This window comes from Panthera uncia (genome assembly GCF_023721935.1).
Source record: "Panthera uncia isolate 11264 chromosome C1 unlocalized genomic scaffold, Puncia_PCG_1.0 HiC_scaffold_4, whole genome shotgun sequence".
NCBI lineage: Eukaryota > Metazoa > Chordata > Mammalia > Carnivora > Felidae > Panthera > Panthera uncia.
The window spans coordinates 80,305,602-80,325,238 of record NW_026057585.1 but is presented as its reverse complement, the minus strand read 5'-3'; the positions used below and the strand labels follow the sequence as shown (position 1 = coordinate 80,325,238).

The 19,637-nt window shown below is 42.5% G+C and overlaps 1 protein-coding gene across 1 annotated transcript in view; it reads right to left on the bottom strand.

Moving 5' to 3' along the window:
* Positions 1–19,637, bottom strand: part of YARS1 (tyrosyl-tRNA synthetase 1) — a 28,657-nt gene that overhangs the window by 6,691 nt on the left and 2,329 nt on the right. Inside the window, exons 2-8 of the mRNA XM_049617560.1 lie at positions 18,538–18,684; positions 18,223–18,398; positions 13,271–13,400; positions 10,858–10,938; positions 4,659–4,751; positions 2,541–2,676; positions 1,983–2,068 (exon numbers count right to left, since the gene is read on the bottom strand). Of these exons, the coding sequence (XP_049473517.1) occupies positions 1,983–2,068; positions 2,541–2,676; positions 4,659–4,751; positions 10,858–10,938; positions 13,271–13,400; positions 18,223–18,398; positions 18,538–18,684 (849 nt within the window). The remainder of the gene's footprint in view (positions 1–1,982; positions 2,069–2,540; positions 2,677–4,658; positions 4,752–10,857; positions 10,939–13,270; positions 13,401–18,222; positions 18,399–18,537; positions 18,685–19,637) is intronic.

The window sequence follows — 19,637 nt, the reverse complement described above, 5'->3', positions numbered from 1 at the left end:
GACACATTTCTTCTATCCTTTTCGTTACTCCCACAAATGACCGTTCACAGGACTGAGGAGTACCGTGTGGGTTTCGTGGCCGGCCTCAGACTGCAGACAGAAGGGTTTCAGAGCAATGGCTGTGAAAAACATCCAAAAGATGGGCTTGGAGGGCCGCAGAGCTCAGAGGTCACCGAGCCTTTGCTTCTACTTGATGTTCTGTCCCTTACACAACGGTGTCCTGCAGTGGTCTTCCGGGCTCTGCCTGAACACCTCAGTGACGGGGACGCAAGGTCAAGTGAGGCAGCCCAGTCCATTGCCACACAGTGGAGGTCACTGCACAGCTCTCCCTGATGTTGAACCCGAACACACCTACCCCCGCGGTCCCCACCTGCAGACCTGGTTTAGCTTTCTGGTGCCACAGGAAGAAATCCAACCCCTCTCCCACGGGAATCTGTCATGTATTTGAGGATGACGGAACACAGGCCTGATTCCCAACTAAACATCCCCTGTTCTTTCAACTGTGCTCTTGTGACAAGGGCTTGGGTCTGTTCCCTATCACAGCATCCTCCTTCTCCCCACCAACACAGCCCAGATGGTCAAATAAACTTCAGAAAATTGAAGTTCAGGGCTGAATGCACAACCCCAAATGTACTCACAACAGTGGAGAACTGAATGATCAACTCTGTGGTTCCAGACTCTACACTTCGGATGACTTACACTAAGACTTCATTACGTTTCTGACAGCCCGATCACGTTGCTGATTCAACCCAAAGTCAGAGTCAGTCAAAAGTCCCCATTTCATTCTCCATATGCACCATGGCCACATCTTCCCTTTATGACCTGGCCCTGCCTATCTCTCCCACAACACTCTGCCTCACCTTTTGGACTCATGTTAGATCAAACCACTTGTAATTCCATACTATGCTGTCTCACCTCACCATGTCTTTGCGCAATTTCTTCCCTCTGTTCGGAGGCTGTCCCCTCTGTAAAGCTTGACCAGCCAGGCAATCACTTCCTCCTATTATATTTCTGGATCATACATGTACATCGTCATCGTATAGTCACATAGCAGTGATATTTGTTTCTATGTCTGCCTCTCCCACTGGACCATGAGCTCCATGAGGATTTTCTAAAATTTATTTATTCATTTATTTATTTTTAATGGTTATATTTATCTTTGAGACAGAGGGAGACAGCATGAGCAGGGGAGGGGCAGAGAGAGAGGGAGACACAGAATTCGAAGCAGGCTCCAGGCTCCGAGCTGTCAGCACAGAGCCTGATGTGGGGCTCAAACTCACAAACCATGAGATCATGACCTGAGCCGAAGTCAGTTGCTCAACAGACTGAGCCACCCAGGCACCCCTTAAAATTTGTTTTTGAGAGAGAGAGGGTACGAGTGAGTGAGCAGTAGAGAGAGAGAGGGAGAGAGAGAGAATCCCACGCAGACTCTGCACTATCAGCGTGGAGACCAAAGTGGGGCTTGGGCTCATCCGGTGCAGGGCTCGAGCTTACGAACTGTGAGATCATGACCTGAGCCAAAGTGGGATGCGTAACCGACTGAGCCTCCCAGGCATCCCCTTCATGAGGATTTAATCCTCTGTAATGCCAGCCCCTACCATGGTGCCTAACACATGGGCACCTAGCAATTCTTTTGTTAAACTGTCTGTTGAGATCATCAGTACCCTTTAGCTAGCTACCTTCCACAGGTGTTTCTTTTTTGAACCTGGACTTTGCACCTCTCCCTGAAATGCTTCATCTTGCTGGGTTTGGTCCTTCATTCCAGGCTAAATCCTTTGCAGAATGATGAGGACATCAATACACGAGCTTTGTGCCATGTGCCCATCTAAACTGTGAACCACCCGAATCCTCATTAAGACACTAACACAATACACATCAGCATCAAGCAGAGCCTTGCGGCGCATATTAGAAACCTGGCTGGGCCAAGATGGAGACGTCTGTCAGAAGGAATTCAGTGGGGATTACTCCTCCTTTGGTATTACCTCATCAGCAAAGTCCTTTTCCAGGTCCAAGTAAGCGGTGTAGGTTTTGTTTCCACCCCATTTCTCATCTCGAAGGATCACAAACTCTGTAAGAAAATGGATCTATGCCAACAAACTCATTGATAATGGCAGAGTCAGCATTCCTAGCTCAAATATTATGGGTGTTTTAGTTTTTATTATATATTTTGAACTTTATTATATGGCATTTTATTGTTCTTAAATCAGATGAGCTAGCAAACCAGCTGGCATCCAAGCTCAAGGGGAAGGATCGTGCCTTACATTTCTTTTGTATTCCTCTAATTGAGCATGCCTGCGCCCACCTTCATCTCTACACCCCTGCCCACCCTGACACCCCGCTTAGAACCTAACCTTGGTAACAACCCCACGGGCAGTGAAATGACATCCCGACTCCAAATGTACGTCGGCATATGAGAAGTCAGAGCACAGAATCAGGGAAGCCATCGGCGAAGGAAGATTCTGACAAATCACAAGGGCGACCTCAGCACTACTTCTGCTACCTCCGCCTGGCCTCTGAGAAGCAATAAAAGGGTGTCTTACCAGACTTAAGGGGAAAGAGGACATGCTTGATGAAAGACAGAACTCCGTTGTTCTCCACGTTCCCTGGCTCACAGAAGGCCTTCTTTAGTTTTTTCTTTACATCCTCCTTCCGGTCAAGGAGATCAATCTTGGACTCCTAGAAGCCATGGAGGAGAAGGGACCTCTTATGGTGGGAAATGAGATATGCTCAACGAATCTGTGTATTTCCATTTTTTTTTTTTTTTAAACGAAGGTTTAAACAGTAACAGCTTCAACAAAAGCAGAATTAATCAGAGTCAAGAGCCACTCACGATATTGCCCCCCAACAAAAATAACTAGTTGAGTTTTCCTGTGTTCTTCCCAGGCCTTGTCTATAACACACAGAATCGTTACAAATCTGTAGTTCGAGAACAAGCGTCTACTCTTTGCTTTTTCACTTGAGACTCTATCATAAGTATTTCTGAGTGGCTACCTCACCCTCACTTGTAATTTTTATGGTGTATTATAGTCCCGATTATTAGTGACAATATAATTTCTTTAATGATTTCTAAACTGTTAGATTATGTTCTAATTTATACAATTTATATATAATACAATGAATATCTTTGCAGAGTTGGTTTTTTTTCCTCCTTCTCTGAGATTATTTCCTTAAGCTACCCAAAACTGCTAGGCCCAAAACGATTTTCTGAAAGGGGAAGACTAATTGACATTGCCACAAACAATGTGTGAGGGGACTTGTTTCACAGCGAGCCCCCACACTAGGTACTGTATATTACCTAGAGCCATTTTTCCTTTTTAGGGTAATAGGAGTTGTTTCTTATTTTGAAGTGAGTAAACTCACGGATCTCTGGGTTCACAGTGGTTACCAAATTCCGGTCCACGTATGCCTGTGTATGAATCACCTGGGGTGCTTGTAAAAAAATGTGAATTACTGGGAGATGAGTCAAAATCTCTTGAGGCTGGGCCAGATATTTGTATCTTGAAAAAGCTCTCTGTGTGATTCTGATGCAGTCGTGTTCAGGAACTGCTGCTAACTAACACGGACTTCCGGGGTTAAGATAGGGTGAGTGTCACCAAATTGCGTGAGTGATAGGATATTTTGTCAGAGAAATAGCTGATACATGGATCACCTTAACATAGAGAAAAACGAGTGAGTATATTCCTTTAAAAATAATAAGAAAAGTTTCCATGCGTATATTTACTGATCTCTGATCAAAGATTGAGAAGTCAGATTTAAAGAACTGGATGAGCACCCAAACGTGAATTCAATCGGAATCACCTAGTAGAATCCGAAAGAAAGTACAGACTCCTGAGTTGTTTCCCAGAACCGCTTTATCAGAATCTCTAAGAACAGAGCCTAATCAATGCTTTCCCTAGGTGGTTCTCAAGGTCAGCTGTGTTTGGGAACCCCGAACTCAAACTTCCACATCTCTGGGTTCCACAGAGCCCTCCATTCTGTACCCTTAGTGATCAAAACAAAAGTGCATTTTCCATAAGCAGTACTTTTAAATGTTAAAAAATATTGTATTTGTCATATTAGTTATATCAAATATCACTCTAAGAATCAAGATGCTATTTGGTGAAATGTAACCCTCGCCTCATTAACCTCATTAGTAAGGCTGAGATTTACCACAGTCGATGAATGAAAACATTACTTTTGCTTGTGTGCTTTATCACACAATATCACAGCAGTAAAATTGTTAAGATTATGATTGGATCCTATCAGGACTGCTTCTGGGTCCTTCAATACTCAAGAACCACTGGAATTAACGGGATGAACCTCAGATTCCTTGGAATTCAAATCTACAAGAATTCAAGTTAGCCAAGTAACTGTTCTTTTGAGTCTTCAATATCTTCATCTCTTGCTGAAGATTTCTTTCTTTTAAAGTTTAAGAGGGAGAGAGCACACATGCACGAGCAGGGGCAGGGCAGAGAGAGAGAGAGAGAGAGAAGAGAGAGAGGGAGAATCCCAAGCAGGCTCCACACTGCCAGTGCAGAGCCCAACGTGGGGCTCAATCCCAAGAACTGTGAGATCATGACCTGAGCTGAAATCAAAAGTCGGATGTCCAACCAACTGAGCCACCCAGGCATCTCTCTTGCTGAAGATTTCTAAACTCAAGTCAGAGTTGGCAAACCTACCTCTTCTGAGGAGCTCATTTTGCTGCCAGTTAATCCTGGAACCATAGGATTCATCAGATGGACCCGTTTTGAGTAACCAAGTGCAGGGAGGTACTGAGGGGTTAGAAAGAAACACACAAAGCAAATGTTAGTGTAAACTCCTCCTCAGTGTCCTGATCCCATCTAACTTGGCAAGCAACTTAATAGTTTGATATAGTCCTTCCAATCTCTTTTCCTACTGAGTAGACTTTTTTTCTTTTTTAAAAAAGTTTTTATTTAAATTGCAGTTGACATACAGTAGATTAGTTTCAGGTGTACAACATAGTGATTCCGCACTTCTATACAACACCCTGTGCTCATCCCAAGTGCTCTCCTCAATCCCCTTCACCTACCTAACTTGCTCCCCCCCACCCACCTCCTCTCTGGTAACCATCAGTTTGTTCTCTATAGTTAGGAGTCTGTTTCTTGGTTTGCCTCTCTCTCTTTTTCTCCTTTGCTCATTTGTTTTGTTTCTTAAAATTCCACATATGAGTGAAATCATGTGGTATTCGTCTTTCTCTGAGTAACTGATTTTGCTTAGCATAATACTCTCTAGCTCCATCCACATCATTGCAAATGGCAAGATTTCATTCTTTTTTGTGGCTAATAATCCATTGCATTGGATATACAACCTTTCGATGGTGTATACAATAACATAAACAAAGTTTTCCCTACTGTTTTCCTATTAGTATTATGTTGTGAAGCTATTGGATTTACCCTACCACCATAAACAACTATAAAAGCTGGAAATATATAAAATGACCATTTGCAGGCATTTGATAGCAACAGGTGTAGGACTATGAATTTTGAGAGAAGGGAAAGCAAAGGTGACCCCACACTCACCCTGGCTTCCTCCTTGAGGGCATTTTCCCCAAACGAGGTGCTGAGAGAGAGTCTGACGAAGGAGAGACAGAGACTGGAGTTCTGGGCTGCCAGGAGGCTAGGACTGAGGAAAGGTTCTAGAGAGAAGTGAGCCCCCCACCCTCAAATCAAAGTCAAAATTCCCTACTCATTTATTAGCTGACTCATAGCGGTGTGTGCATACGGAGATGCCAGGAAGCCTAGCAGAGAACAGGTGCTGGGAGGTTGGCGATCTGCGCACAGACTTCAGAGGCTGCACAGTGCTGGGGAGACAGAGGTTGAAGCTTAGGTCCACTCCAAGTGGAGAGGTCTTTGTGAACACCCTGAGATTTGAGTTTGAGATCCCAGAAAGGCTGTATCCTAGGAATAAGACCCACATTGTAGAAGGGCAAACTGAAACAGACTTGTTCCTTTTTTTTTTTTTTTTAAATGTTTATTCATTTTTGAGAGAGAAAGAGAGAGAGGGAGAGAACGTGCACAAGCAGGGGAGGAGCAGAGAAGGAGACACATAATCTTTTCTTTTCAATAATTTACAAAAATTTTTTAAATGCTTATTTATTTTTGAAAGAAGACAGAGCATGAAAAGGGGAGAGGCAGAGAGAGAGACACACACACAGAATCTGAAGCAGGCTCTAGGTTCTGAGCTGTCAGCACAGAGCCAGCCCCATTTGGGGCTTGAACTCATGAACTGTGAGATCATGACCTGAGCTGAAGTCGGACGCTTTGACTGAGCCACCCAGGTGCCCTGAAACAAACCTGTTCTGACAAAGCCTAAAACCTGCCCCAGACAGGATCAAGGTGGTAAGTCAGTAATTTAACAGCCTACAGAAAACACTCACCCTATAAGCATAATCCAGAGTCTCTACCACATATCTACGATATCTTTTTTTTTTTTTAATTTTTTTAACATTTATTCACTTTAGAGACAGAGAGAGACAGAGCATGAATGGGGGAAGGTCAGAGAGAGAGGAAGACACAGAATCCAAAACAGGCTCCAGGCTCTGAGTTGTCAGCACAGAGCCCGACGTGGGGCTCGAACTCACGGACCGTGAGATCATGACCCGAGCCGAAGTCGGTCGCCCAACTGACTGAGCCACCCAGGCACCCCTCTACGATATCTTTGATACAATAAAAAAAGTATTAGAAACGGGGAAGAAGAAAAAAAATGATTGATAATTACGAGAAATAAAAGCAGACCCAGGAACAATCCAGATACTGGAATAAACAGATCAGGATGTCAAAATAACTATGATTGGTGTGTGAAAGGAAACAGGAAAAGATGGACAAACTGGATAAAAGAGAATTTTGTAAAAGGGAGCTGGAATCTATAAAAAAAAAGAACCAAATGGAAGTTCAAAATGGCACAGTACAACATTGGATGGATTTAACAGAAGACAGGATTGATAAGCTTGAAGAAAAGTCAGTAGAGAATAACCAAACTAAAGCACAGAAGGGACAAAAAAAAGAAAACAACAGAACAGAATATAAGAGACACATGGGAGGGGCACCTGGATGGCTCAGTGGGTTGAGCGTCCAGTTTTGGCTCAGGTCAAGTTCTTGCAGTTCAGGAGTTTGAGCCCCATATTGGGCTTGCTGGTGTCAGCCTGCCAGCGCAGAGCCCGCTTCAGATGCTCTGTCCCCCTCTCTTTGCCCCTCCCTCACTTGCGCTCTCCCCCAAATAAATATTTTTTTTAAAAAGACACGTAGAACATAGTCAAGAGGTCTACCCTATGTAGAATTAGGGTCCAGGGCAGGAGACAGAGAATAAGACCGAAGCAATATTTAAGGACATAGTAGGGGACAATTGCCTCAAATTGCTGAAAACAGACTCAGGAACCTCAGCAAAATCCAAGTAGGATAAATATCAAGAAAACTATAGCCAAAAAACATCATTGTCAAATTGCTGAAAATCAGAGACAGAGAAAACCCTAAAAGCAGCCAGAGAAAAGCAGTTACTATCTACAAAAGAGCAACAGTAATACTTACAGGTGACTTCTCAATGGAAACTAAGGCAGCCAGAGACAATGGGATGACTCTTTAAAGGGCTAAAAGAAAAATAACTGCCAACCTAGAATTTGATATCCAGTGAAAACAGAAGAAGGATGTTTTCAGGCAAAAGAAAGCTGAAGGAATTCATTACTAACGACCTGCACTACCAACACCAAATCCAAGGCGGGGGCTCTGCAGGCCGAAGGAAAATGACCCCAGAAGGAAGCACAGAAGTATAGAAGTGCAGGAAGGAGTCAAGAATACCAGGAAGGGTAAGTAGGGATGAGTATACCTGAAAATTGACTGCTTGAAAAGGAGTTATAATGAAGTCTTTCGGATTTAAGATATATGTAAAAGCGAAATATATGACAATAGCACAAAGGGCAGGAAGGAGTTAAATTGCAGGTTCTTACATTGTTGAGAAGTGGTTAAAATACCTAATTTAAACTGTAATAAACTATAAAGACACATGTTGTAATCTCTAGAGTAAAGGATGAGCAAAACTTCTCTGTAAAGAACCAAAAAATAAATATTTTAGACTTTGGGACTCTACTGCATATTCTTTTTATTTATTTAAAAGAAAAATTTTTTTAATGTTTATTTTTGAAGAGGAGGAGGGGCAGAAAGAAAAGGAGACACAGAATCCAAAACAGGCTCCAGGCTCTGAGCTGTCAGCACAGAGCCCAACGCAGGGGGTAAACTCATGAATCACGAGATCATGACCTGAGCCAAAGTCAGACACTTAACAGACTGAGCCACCCAGGTGCCCCTCTACTGCATATTCTTCTTCATGTTTTGTGCAGCCCTTAAAAAATATAAAAACCTTTCTAAGAGATTGTGAGTCACACAAAAAACAAGCCATGGGTCACATCTCTGCTAGAATAATAAAAGTACGTTCAACCAAAAACTTAACAGAGGAGATAAAATAGAATAATGTGAAATACCTAATTTAAAAATTTACATTGTAATCATTCCCCATTCATTAAATATACCCCAAAACCATAAGCCGGTCAGAGAAAGATAAATACCATATGACTTCACACACATGTGGAATTTTTTATTTAAAAAAAACTTTTTTTTAATGTTTAGTTTTGAGAGAGAGACAAGAGACAGAGCCCAAATGGGGGAGGGGCAGAAAGGAGACACAGAATCCAAAGCAGGCTCTAGGCTCTGAGCTGTCAGCACAGAGTCCAACGTGGGGCTTGAACTCACAAACTGCGAGATCATGACCTGAGCTGAAGTCGACCGCTTAACTAGACTGAGCCACCCAGGCGCCCCAACACATATGTGGAATTTAAGAAACAAAACAAATGAGCAAAGGAAAAAAAAAGGTGGGGGGGTGGAGAGTCAAACCTAGAACACCCCTAACTATACAGAACTGATGGTTACCAGAGGGGAGTTGGGTGGGGCCCTGGGGGAATGCACTGAGTCATCTATAGAACTGGTGAATCAGTATACTGTGCACCTGAAACTAATATACACTGCATGTTAACTACGCTGGAAATAGAATTAAAAACTTAATAAAAAAGACATCCTAAAACCATTTTAAATACACTATACGATATTCCATTACAAGGAGTTATCATAACATATTTAACCAATCACTTGTCATTGGATAGGAATTTATTTCTAGTTTTTTTAAAAAAGATATTTAAAAAAACTTTATTTGAGAGAGTGCGTGCGAGGGAGAGGGGCAGAGGGAGAGAGAATCTTGGTTTTTTTGAAAGTTTATTTATCTTGAGAGAGAGACAGAGAAGGCATGCGTGCACAAGTGGGGAAGGGGCAGAGAGAGATGGAGACAGAGAATCCCAAGCAGGCTCCACACTGTCAGTGCAGAGCTTGATGCGGGGCTCAAACTCACAAACCGTGAGATCATGACCTGAGCCCAAGTTGGATGCTTAACTGAATGAGCCACCCAGGAGGCCAAGAGAGGGAGAATCTTAGGCAGGTTCCACGCTTAGCATGGAGCCCAACGTGGGGTTCAATCCCATGACCCTGCGATCATGACCTGAGCCAAAATTGAGCTGGGCATTCAACTGACTAAGCCACCTAGGCACCCCAGATTTTATTTTTAAGTAGTCTCTACACCCAACATGGGGCTCAAACTTACAACCCTGAGATCAAGAGTTGCACATTCTACTGACTGAACCAGCCAAGCACTCTTATATCTAGATTTTTCCTTTAAATTGATAATGTGATAAGTACTTTAATATATAACCGAAATTACACTTTTCAAATTATTTCCTTGGGGTGCCTGGGTGGCTCAGCTGGTTAAGCATATAATTCTTGGTTTCGGCTCAGGTCATGATTTCATAGTTCGTGAGTTCAAGCGGAGCCTGCTTGGGATTGTCTCTCTCTCCCTCTCCCCCTGTCCCTCTCCTGCTCACACACTCTCTCTCTTTCTCAAAATAAATAAACTTAAAAAAAAATAAAGAAATAAAATAATTTCCTTAACATTAATTTGTATAATTATTAGGGCAAACTACTCTTCAGGAATTTGCATTTCCACTAACAGTGTTTTCTCCATGCCCTTGCCAAGATGAGGTTTTGAGAAGCTTTCAAAAATACCAACCATTTCTCAATAGTCCTTTTCAACTTACTCACGTTCTTTCCCCAAAAAGAACTAAAGGGTTTGCTCTGATTTCTTCCTTTAAACCCTGCTAAACCTCAACTCAGATGAGTGGTTTATGTAAGATTCACAGCAATACAGACTGAATGCTCTGAGAAAGATCAGTAGTTCTGCCTGGTGGTACCTTTCCCTAGAAACTGTGCTACTAGGGAAGAAGCAAATCCAACAGGTCTGGGGGCAGTTTCCTGGTGGCAGCCAGAGCGTGGGCTTTTTTTTTTTTCCTTTTTTTAATGTTTTATTATTTATTTTTGAGAGAGAGAGCGCGAGTGTGAGTAGGGGGAGGGGCAGAGAGAGAGAGGGACAGAGGACCCGAAGGGGGCTCCGTGCTGCTAGCAGAGACCCTGATGCGGGGCTCGAACTCACGAACCGTGAGATCATGACCTGAGCCAAAGCTGGAAGCTTAACTGACTGAGCCACCCAGGTGCCCCTACACAGGTTTTTGTTTTTAAAAAAAGATTTTTCTTTTTAAGTAATCCCTGCATCCAACATGGGGATCAAACTCACAACCCCAAGACCAAGAGTCGCATGCTCCACCAACGGAGCCAGCCAGGTCTGAGTGCTAATTTCTGCTCAGTCGCTAATTGTGTGATAATGGACAACGTTCTTTCTCTGTAGTTATGAGTGGTGGGACTGGAATATTCAGTAAACTGTAACTGCACACCTCTGAGGCACAAAAGAAAAAAAAGAAAAGAGGACACCAACCTTTTCTGCAAAGGTGAAAATCTTTCTCTGATCAACACCTCCAAACTGGGCATCTACTTTCAAATACTCTTCATCTAAGGCCTGTGGGAAAAAAAAAAAAACAACACATGAGCATAAACTCCTACTGTATTTCTTCTGTATGGATCTGAGAAGTCAGAAGCTTGAAATTCATTAGGTTTTTTTCAGAAAGTAAAGCTAGGAAGCAAATAAGCAGCATCCAGCCTCCCTGTTGGCCTCAAGAGCGGGAGAAATGTTTGCTGAATGCCTGCGGTGAATAGTACTCCATGTGGATGTCATGGGGGGAAAAAAAGAAGAGCTTCTGCCTTTAAGAAGCTCACAATCCAGTGGGGAAGGGAGGGAAGAAGGAGAAGACACAATATGGTCGTGTCAAAGATACAGTGAGCAAGGCAGCCTGTGACAAATGTCAGATAATGGCATAAGAATAAAGTGCTGTGAGAGCTCAGGAGAAAAGGGCACTATTAAACTGGTAAGCAAACAGGTATTGTCACTACATGCCAGGCCTAGAGCCAGCCCTGTGGACGCAGAGTTGAATCGGACCCAGACTCTGCCTTTAATAAGCCAATTAAACAGTTGAAAAGAGAGACATGTTAAGCAGATAACCTGCGTACAGTATGCGAAGGGCTACCCTGGATGTTCATTCACGGAACAGTGCTAACACAAAGAAAGAAAGAAAGGCTGATCTCTAGCTGGTCAGACAGGTGGCAGTGAAGGCTTCCTGGAATCAGACTGTGGGCTGAGCCTGGTTTTGAAGAATACATAGATGTTTTTCACCATGCAGAGGAAACAGATGTCAGAGGGCACAGAGGTGTGAAATGTTTAGGGAAATTATGAGTGATTCAGTCTGCAAAAGCACAAACTTCAACGGATGCAGGAAGTGGTTAATGATGGCATCAGAGAAGTAGGGACCCTAAATGTCATGCTAGGGTGCTAGCATCATCCCGGCCCACACCGTAGAAAGACCATACCAGTAAGAGGGCAGACAGAGCACTGAGTGGAGGCCTTTGGATTAGAACAAAGAAAATAGCTAGAAGGCTGCTATGAGAGTCCAGGTAAGAAACAATGCTGAACCAAGTCAGTGGGAATGTAGAACAAGAACAAACGTAAGAGATTTTAAGAAGCAGAATTGATAAAATTTCATGTCTGATTGAATGGAGGGATGAGGAAGAAGGAGAGGGAGAGAAAGGTGAGCAAGCAGGAATAATCTACAACAGCGCTGTCTAGTAGAATATTTTGGAATGATGAATATATTCTCTATCTGTGTTGTCCAGTAGGTTAGCCACTAGCTACATGTGGCCTGTGAGCACTGAAATATATGTGAAAGATAGCCAATGTGACTGAAACCTAAAAATTTTAATTATTTTATTTAGAAAGAGAGCGCATGAGCAGGGGAGAGGGGCAGAGGGAGACAGAGAGTCTTAAGGCGGCTCCACGCTCAGCACAAGAGCCTAACACAGGGCTCGATCCCACAATCCTGGGATCATAACCTGAGCAGAAACCAAGAGTCAGGTGCTCAACCGACTGAGCCACCCAGGTGCCCCAATTTTAATTATTAAAAAAAAAATTTTTTTTGAATTTTGTCATCTTTCTCCTTGCTCATACAAATATAATGTACACACACATGAAATATGATATGCTTTGTTTAATGGAAAATAGGACCATGCCTGAAATTTCTTTTTGCACCTCTGAAATTTTTTTCACTTAAGTGATTATGATTAACACAGAGAAGATATGTGACATTGCAAAGCGTTCTCTGGGAGGTCTGGTCTCTGTGTGTGTCCTGTACTGTGCAGACATGAAAAAACAAACCCATTTACTACATATGTGTAAACAGCCTGGTCATCAGGCCATTTTCAGTCAATAGTCACATCCAGTGTAACTCTGTACAGAAGACTTAGGGTGTGGTTTGTAAGTACGATCTGTAAATAACTGGTATGAATTCCCATGGATACCTGTGTAAATAGATTTGTTGGCTGAAATGTACTTTAAGAAATATAACATCTGGGGCACCTGGCTGGCTCAGTTGGTGGAGCGTGTGGCTCTGGATCTCAGGGTTGTGAGTTTAAGCCCCACATTGCGTGTAGAACTAATTTACTTAAAAGAAAAAGAAAATTAAAAAATCTGTAAATAAACTGATTTGTAAACTAAAAAAAAAAAAAAAAAAAAAAGATGTGTGAGATAAGTAGCGTTTTGAAGGACAGATGGGGAGGATCTACAGCTGAGAAGTCAAAGGCTTGCAAGAAAGGGGAGGGGAGGGAGACAGGAAGGAAGGCCCACAGCACAGCCAAGGAACAGCAAGTACATGGACTTAATGGAGGCTGAGAGAGAGGTTTATGACCAATAGTTAGAAACAGAGCAGAAAAGGTCACTGGGCGACTCCCTCCCGTTTGAGTACCTGCAGTCCAGGATACAGCAGACCACTCAGCAAAGGGTGTTCCACCTGCTTTACCACCTCAGCCCCGGCTTTCTTGGCATCATGTTGTGTGACCACGGAGGAGAGTCTGTACACATCGAGTGTGTACTCTCTGAAGAGGAAAGGAAGAGGGGACAGCTGTGAAACTGGGCCAAGGCCTCACTATGATCCTAAAGCACATTAATTCACTCTCCCATTCCAAGAGAGCATAGCGGGCTGGTAGCTCCTAAAATGTAGTGGCCCATCCTCTTATTCAAAATATCACTCTATTTTTTTTAAAGTTTATTTATTTGAGAGAGAGAGAGAGAGAGGCAGAGAGGGAGAGAACCCCAAGCAGGCTCCACGCTGTAATCACAGAGCCCGATGTGGGATTCAATCTCATGAACTGTGAGATCATGACCTGAGCTGAAATCAAGATTCAGACACCCAACCCACTGAGCCACCCAGGAGCCCCTGAAGGTCTTAATTTTAATTTGAATTCATTTATCTTTTCCTGTGATTTGTGCTTTTGGCGTTTTTTTTTTTATTTTTTATTTTTTATTTATTTTTTATTTAAAAAAAAAATTTTTTTTTTAACGTTTATTTATTTTTGAGACAGAGAGAGACAGAGCATGAACAGGGGAGGAGCACAGAGAGAGGGAGACACAGAATCTGAAACAGGCTCCAGGCTCTGAGCTGTCAGCACAGAGCCCGATGCGGGGCTCGAACTCACGGACCGTGAGATCATGACCTGAGCTGAAGTCGGACGCTTAACCGACGAGCCACCCAGGCGCCCCTTGGTGTTTTTGTTGAATCTTCCTTGCCCTGAGATTATAAGATAGTCTTACATATGCACAGTCTTTTTATGTTTTATAGTTTGGCCTTTACAGTTAAATCTCTAATCCTCTTGGAACGGAGGGATCAATTTTTTCCCCATATGGGTAACTAATTGTCTTGCACCATTTTTTCTTAAAAAGTATATTCTTTCTCTGCTGATCTGCAATGCCAGCTCTGTCATAAATTAAGTTTCCATGTTTATGAGGATCTATTTCAGAATTCTCTATTCTGTTCCACTGGTTATTACTCTATCCTCATGTTATATAAATGACAAAGGATTTGCTAGGAATGCAAAGGATTTGCCAGGAATTCATAAGGAACTCCTAAAAAAACGAAAGGAAAATGGGCTACTTGCAAAGATACTTCACAGACAAGGAAACAAAAATGGCCAAAAAAGACATGAAAATAACTTTTTTCAGATAAATATTTTCAAGTATTTTACTCCTACACTTGAATGGTAGTTCAGGTAGGCACAGATTTTTTAGGCTGTAAATTGTTTTCCTTCAGAATCTTATTTTATTTATTTTTCATTCATTCATTCATTCATTCACTCACTCACTCATTCATTCATTCAGAGCATGTGAGCAGGGGAGGGGCAGAGCGACAGGGACAGACAGAATCCCAAGCAGGCTCTGCACTTCCAGCACGGAGCCCAATGCAGGGCTCTAACTCATAAACCGTGAGATCCTGACCTGAGCTGAAATTAAGGGTCAGATGCTCAAACAACTGAGGCACCCAGGCACCCCTAACATGCTAGGTTTTAAGACTCATCTAGAGGGACACCTGGGTGGCTTAGTTGGTTTGGTATCTGACCCTTGAGTTTGGCTCAGGTCATGATCCCAGGGTTGTGGGATCGAGCCCCACATCGGGCTCTGCATTGGAGCCTGCTTAGGATTCTCTTTCTCTCTCCCCTTCTGTCCCTCTCTCCCACTTGCCTGTGAGCGCGCAGTCTTTCTCTCTCTTAAAATAAATAAATAAATAAAAATAAACACTAGCATGATATAGATTAATTAGCAATAGTAAAAAAATTTTTTTTGAAGTCTACTTATTTATTTTGAGAGACAGAGCAAGCAGGGAAGGGTGGAGAAAGACAGAGAGAAGAGAGAGAATCCCAAGCAGGCTCAGCACTGCCTTCGTGGAGCCAGGTGTGGGGCTTGAACTCACAAACTGTGAGATCATGACCTAAGCTGAAACCAAGAGTCGGACGCTTAACCGAGTGAGCCACTGAGGTGCCCCAGCAGTTTTTTAAGGGCATCTTAGATTAATTGAAATACAGTGTCTTTTTTTTTTTTTTTTTAAAGATTTTATTTTTAAGTAATTCTACACCCGAAATGGAGATCGAATTCACAACCCTGAGACCAAGAGTTGCATGCTCCATGGGCTGAGCCAGCCAGGTACCCCTGAAATACAGGATCTTTGTATTCCCACTTTTGTTTGGTTTCTGGCCACTGAGTATTCTTGACTAATTTTTCAATCGACTGATCTGAAGCATTCAGGAAATGTAAAAAATATTTTATCCAGCATTTTTTAGTTGATTTCAGCAGTAAGGCTGGTCAGAGTACCCAGTGTGACAGACTGCTGGAAACAAAAGTCCTCATCCGCATCTCAAACACTCTTACAGTTTTTCTGTCCATCTCTCTAGGCTGTATTCTAGGCGAATCTCTAGTTTTCTCTTCAACTTTATTCAGTCTAGAGTTGATGCCTTCTATTGAAGGCTGGTTTGTGGGGCTTTTTTGCTTTTTTAAAGTTTATTTATTTATAATCTCAACATCCAACATGGGGCTTCAACTCATGACCCCAAAATAAAGAGTCACCTGCTCTTCTGCCTGAGACAGTCAGGTGCCCCTGTGGGGTTTTTTGTTTTGGTTTGGTTTGGCTTTAATGACTAATTTTTACATTTCTAAGATTTCTAAATGATTCTTTTTATTTCTATATATTCATTTTCATTTCTGCCTCTGTTTTATAATTTCCTTTTTAAAAATGGATGTTATTCCTTAGCATGTTAGATCTATGTCTTTTTGTTAATATCACAGATAGAACACTCAAAAATGGTGGGCAGCTTGGTTTAATTCTTGGTATGCTTATATTCTAATCTCCATAGGCCTGAAGTTTGATAAAAGTCCCTAAAGACCCAGGCAGGTGACTAATAGTGCCCCCATTCCCTGGCTCTACTCTCCTTGATAGGTAGGGATGGGAATAGGAAAAGGGGAAAAGCATTCCTTTATGCTTTGGCTTTAAGTAGTAAGCCTGGTTTGTCCCCACTGCCAGCTTCCTGCCTGGAGCCCGGCAAAGCTGTAACTTCAGCCCAACTCACCAATTTGCATTTCAATTCTGTTTCTCTTACCACAGAGATGTTTGGCTTGTTTTTGAACCTGGCTATGTCCTTTGTTTTTGTTTTTTTTTTTAATGTTTTTATCATTGCTGTTGTCTGGAACAGAGGGAGTGCATCAAAGTGCACACTTACAAAGCCATCTTTCTTTGAAGTCACTTTTGTATATACAAAAAGATCAAGTGACTTTGAAGCAAGGTAGCTTTATTTATTTATCCCATCTCCTCCTACCCCAAATTCTGTTCAATTCTAGAATAAAAACCTTGCCTGAATCCTTCACCGTTATGATCCCGGTACCTAGAACAGAGTCTGGCATATAGTAAGAACTCAATAAGTGTTTGCATGACTCCTTCCTTCACCTTCTTCAGGTCTTGGTCTAATATCTTCTTATCATAGAAGTCTTCCCTAACCACTCTATTCAAACAGAAACCCCCCACTCCCCAAGAACTTTCTCTCCCCCACTCACCTGCTTTGCAGCACCTATCACCATCTGACACACTATATATACGTTACTCGTTCATTTGTTGTCTTTGGCTGTATCCCCTTGCTTAAACGTAAGGCCCGTTAAGATAGGGGTTTTTGTTTTAGTTTACTTCTGTACACCCAGGACCCAGAACAGGGCTTCCCATCTAATAAGTGCTTCCTAAATATCTGTAGAATAAATGTAAAAATAAATGGAATCTCAGGCGCTCTACTGAAACTGTGGATTCAAACATCTGTGTACGTTAGAGTGTTATGTGCCTTATTTGAAACTTTAAATGTTCAAAGTGAGGAAGGATAAAGAAAATTATGATCAATGAAGTAAAAAGAGAAATGAACTTGTAAGCAAGAGATCCAGGCTCACATCCTGGCTCTTCTACTTACTGAAAGTATAAACTTGAGAAAGTTAAATCTGAATGTGTTTCCTTATCTGTGAAATAGGACATAGCAATGCTTACCTTAAAAAGTTGTTCTAGGGTGCCTGGGTGGCTCAGTTGGTTAAGTGCCCGACTTCGGCTCAGGTCATGATCTCACGGTTCATGAATTCAAGCCCCACGTCAGGCTCTGTGCTGACAGCTTCGAGCCTGGAGCCTGCTTTGGATTCTATGTCTCCCTCTCTCTCTGCCCCTCCCCTGCTCACACTCTGTGTCTCTCTCTCTCTCAAAAATAAATAAACATTAAAAAAATTAAAAAAAAAAAAAAAAAAGTTGTTCTAAGGGTTCACATGCAAAAGTGACCAGTAGAGTGATACATAGTTTAATTGAGGTTTTAAAAATTAAAAAAAAATATGGAGATTATGAGGCGGCATGGAGAAATGACTTAGGAAATTACTTAAGTTAAAAATATTAGGACAGAAAAATTGTATCTTTGCTAATATTACAAGTATGAATAAAATTGATAAAAGTATGAAGCAGTAAAAATTGTTGGGGAGGTGAGAAACAAGTGAAATATTTTTCTTTCACATTTATTTTATCATTATTTGCTAAGGCTGGAGGCTGGAAGGAAAAAGGGAGGCTGAATTGTTTATCAATTCATCACTCCTCCATATGCTGGGAGCCCAGCAAGGCCAAGGACTCTGCTTTGGTTACATTTATATCTCCAGCAAAATGGATAGTACACAGGCCTTCACAAGTCAGTACATTTTTGATGGATGAGTTAAGAGGACAAAGAGTATACATTTTTTAATGGCTTTTAATTGGTAGGGCCAAAGCACTGCTAATCCAAATTTATAGAGTGCCTGGACTCCACAGGACCTGTAATTAGCTAGAAGCATGAGAGCCACAAGGAGGGTGGATGATCCAGAACTTACTTGCTGAGCTGGTAATCAGTGCCTTTGACGAACCTGAGCTTCTCCAAGGGCACACCAATGCTCTCCAGCATTGCCTTGATCACATTCTCATAGTAGCTGGTTCGGAGTTCTAGAAGTTCCCATGGGGCTTTCATGTTATCCAGGTAAGCGTGAAGGTCCGCAAACAGAATTGTTACCTGGACATAACAGATGAGGGACCGCCAAAATGTGATTCTGTCCAAGTCCCTCCAAACACCCCTCTTTCCCCTGTCCTTGTTAAATCTCTTTCTTGGCCATTCCCCAGGGAACTCCTTGATTTATAACCTTACTTCTTACCTCACATCCTGCTTTCAGGAAGTCTGCAATCTTAGACATAGGCACGAAGTAAGCCACGTGTGGCTTGCCTGTGGTTGCTGTTCCCCAATAAACTTTAAGCTCCCGCTCCTTGAGTATCTCCTTCAGCTTGTCTTCCCCCAGAACCTCCTGTTGTGGAAGCAGAAGAGCTGGTTTAATGCTGGTGCCCCACCTTGCTCATCCTTTACCCTGTGGCAAGGAAAACAGAAGCATGTGTCATTGGGGGGGGGGGGGGTCTAAGCTCAGAGCCAGCAGGGAGGTCCAGCCATGCTCTCAGTGTCAAGTGACAGTCAACCTAAGTTGGTGCTGTTGCCAGTGAAATGCCACCATGTTAGAAAACTGGACACGTCCCTACCTGCATGATCCCTTGCATCTACTCTAACTCATGTTCCTTCCTTTCATCGTCAACTTCTTGAAATAGTTGTCTCTTCTTCTGGTCTTTATCCCATGTTGCTAAATTCAATGAAAACTTTTTAGTCCTCATTCCCTCCCGGAACACTCTCCTCTTTTGGTCCTCCCCTATTTTATTCTCTTAGTTGTCCTCCTACTTCTTTGGCTGATGGCTCAGATTTCTTGGCAGCGGTTCTTCTTCCTAATCATTAAATATTAGCAATCCTGGGGCACCTGGGTGGCTCAGTCAGTTAAGTGTCTCATTTCAGCTCAGGTCATGATCTCATGGTTCATGAGTTCGAGCTCTGCTTTGGGCTCTGTGCTGATAGCTCTGAGCCTGGAACCTACTTCGGATTCTGTGCCTCCCTCGCTTTCTGCCCCTCCCCTGCTCGCGTGAGTGTGTGTGTGCGCGCGCGCGCTCTCTCTGTCTCTCAAAAATAAACATTGGAAAAAAATTTAAAAAAAATTAGCAATCCTCGCAGCCCTATCTCTTCTCTTCTTACTCTACATTCTCCCTAACTGATCCCTTTCGAGTTGCTTCAGTTACTACTCATGAGCTAGTAATGACCAAATTTTCTGCTCATACCCATATATAGAACAGTGTACTTGTTATCAACCCAGTTAATTCAAACTCAGCATGTTCAAAATTAACCTCATGCTCTCAACTTCCCACCTCACTCCCCACCCATCCT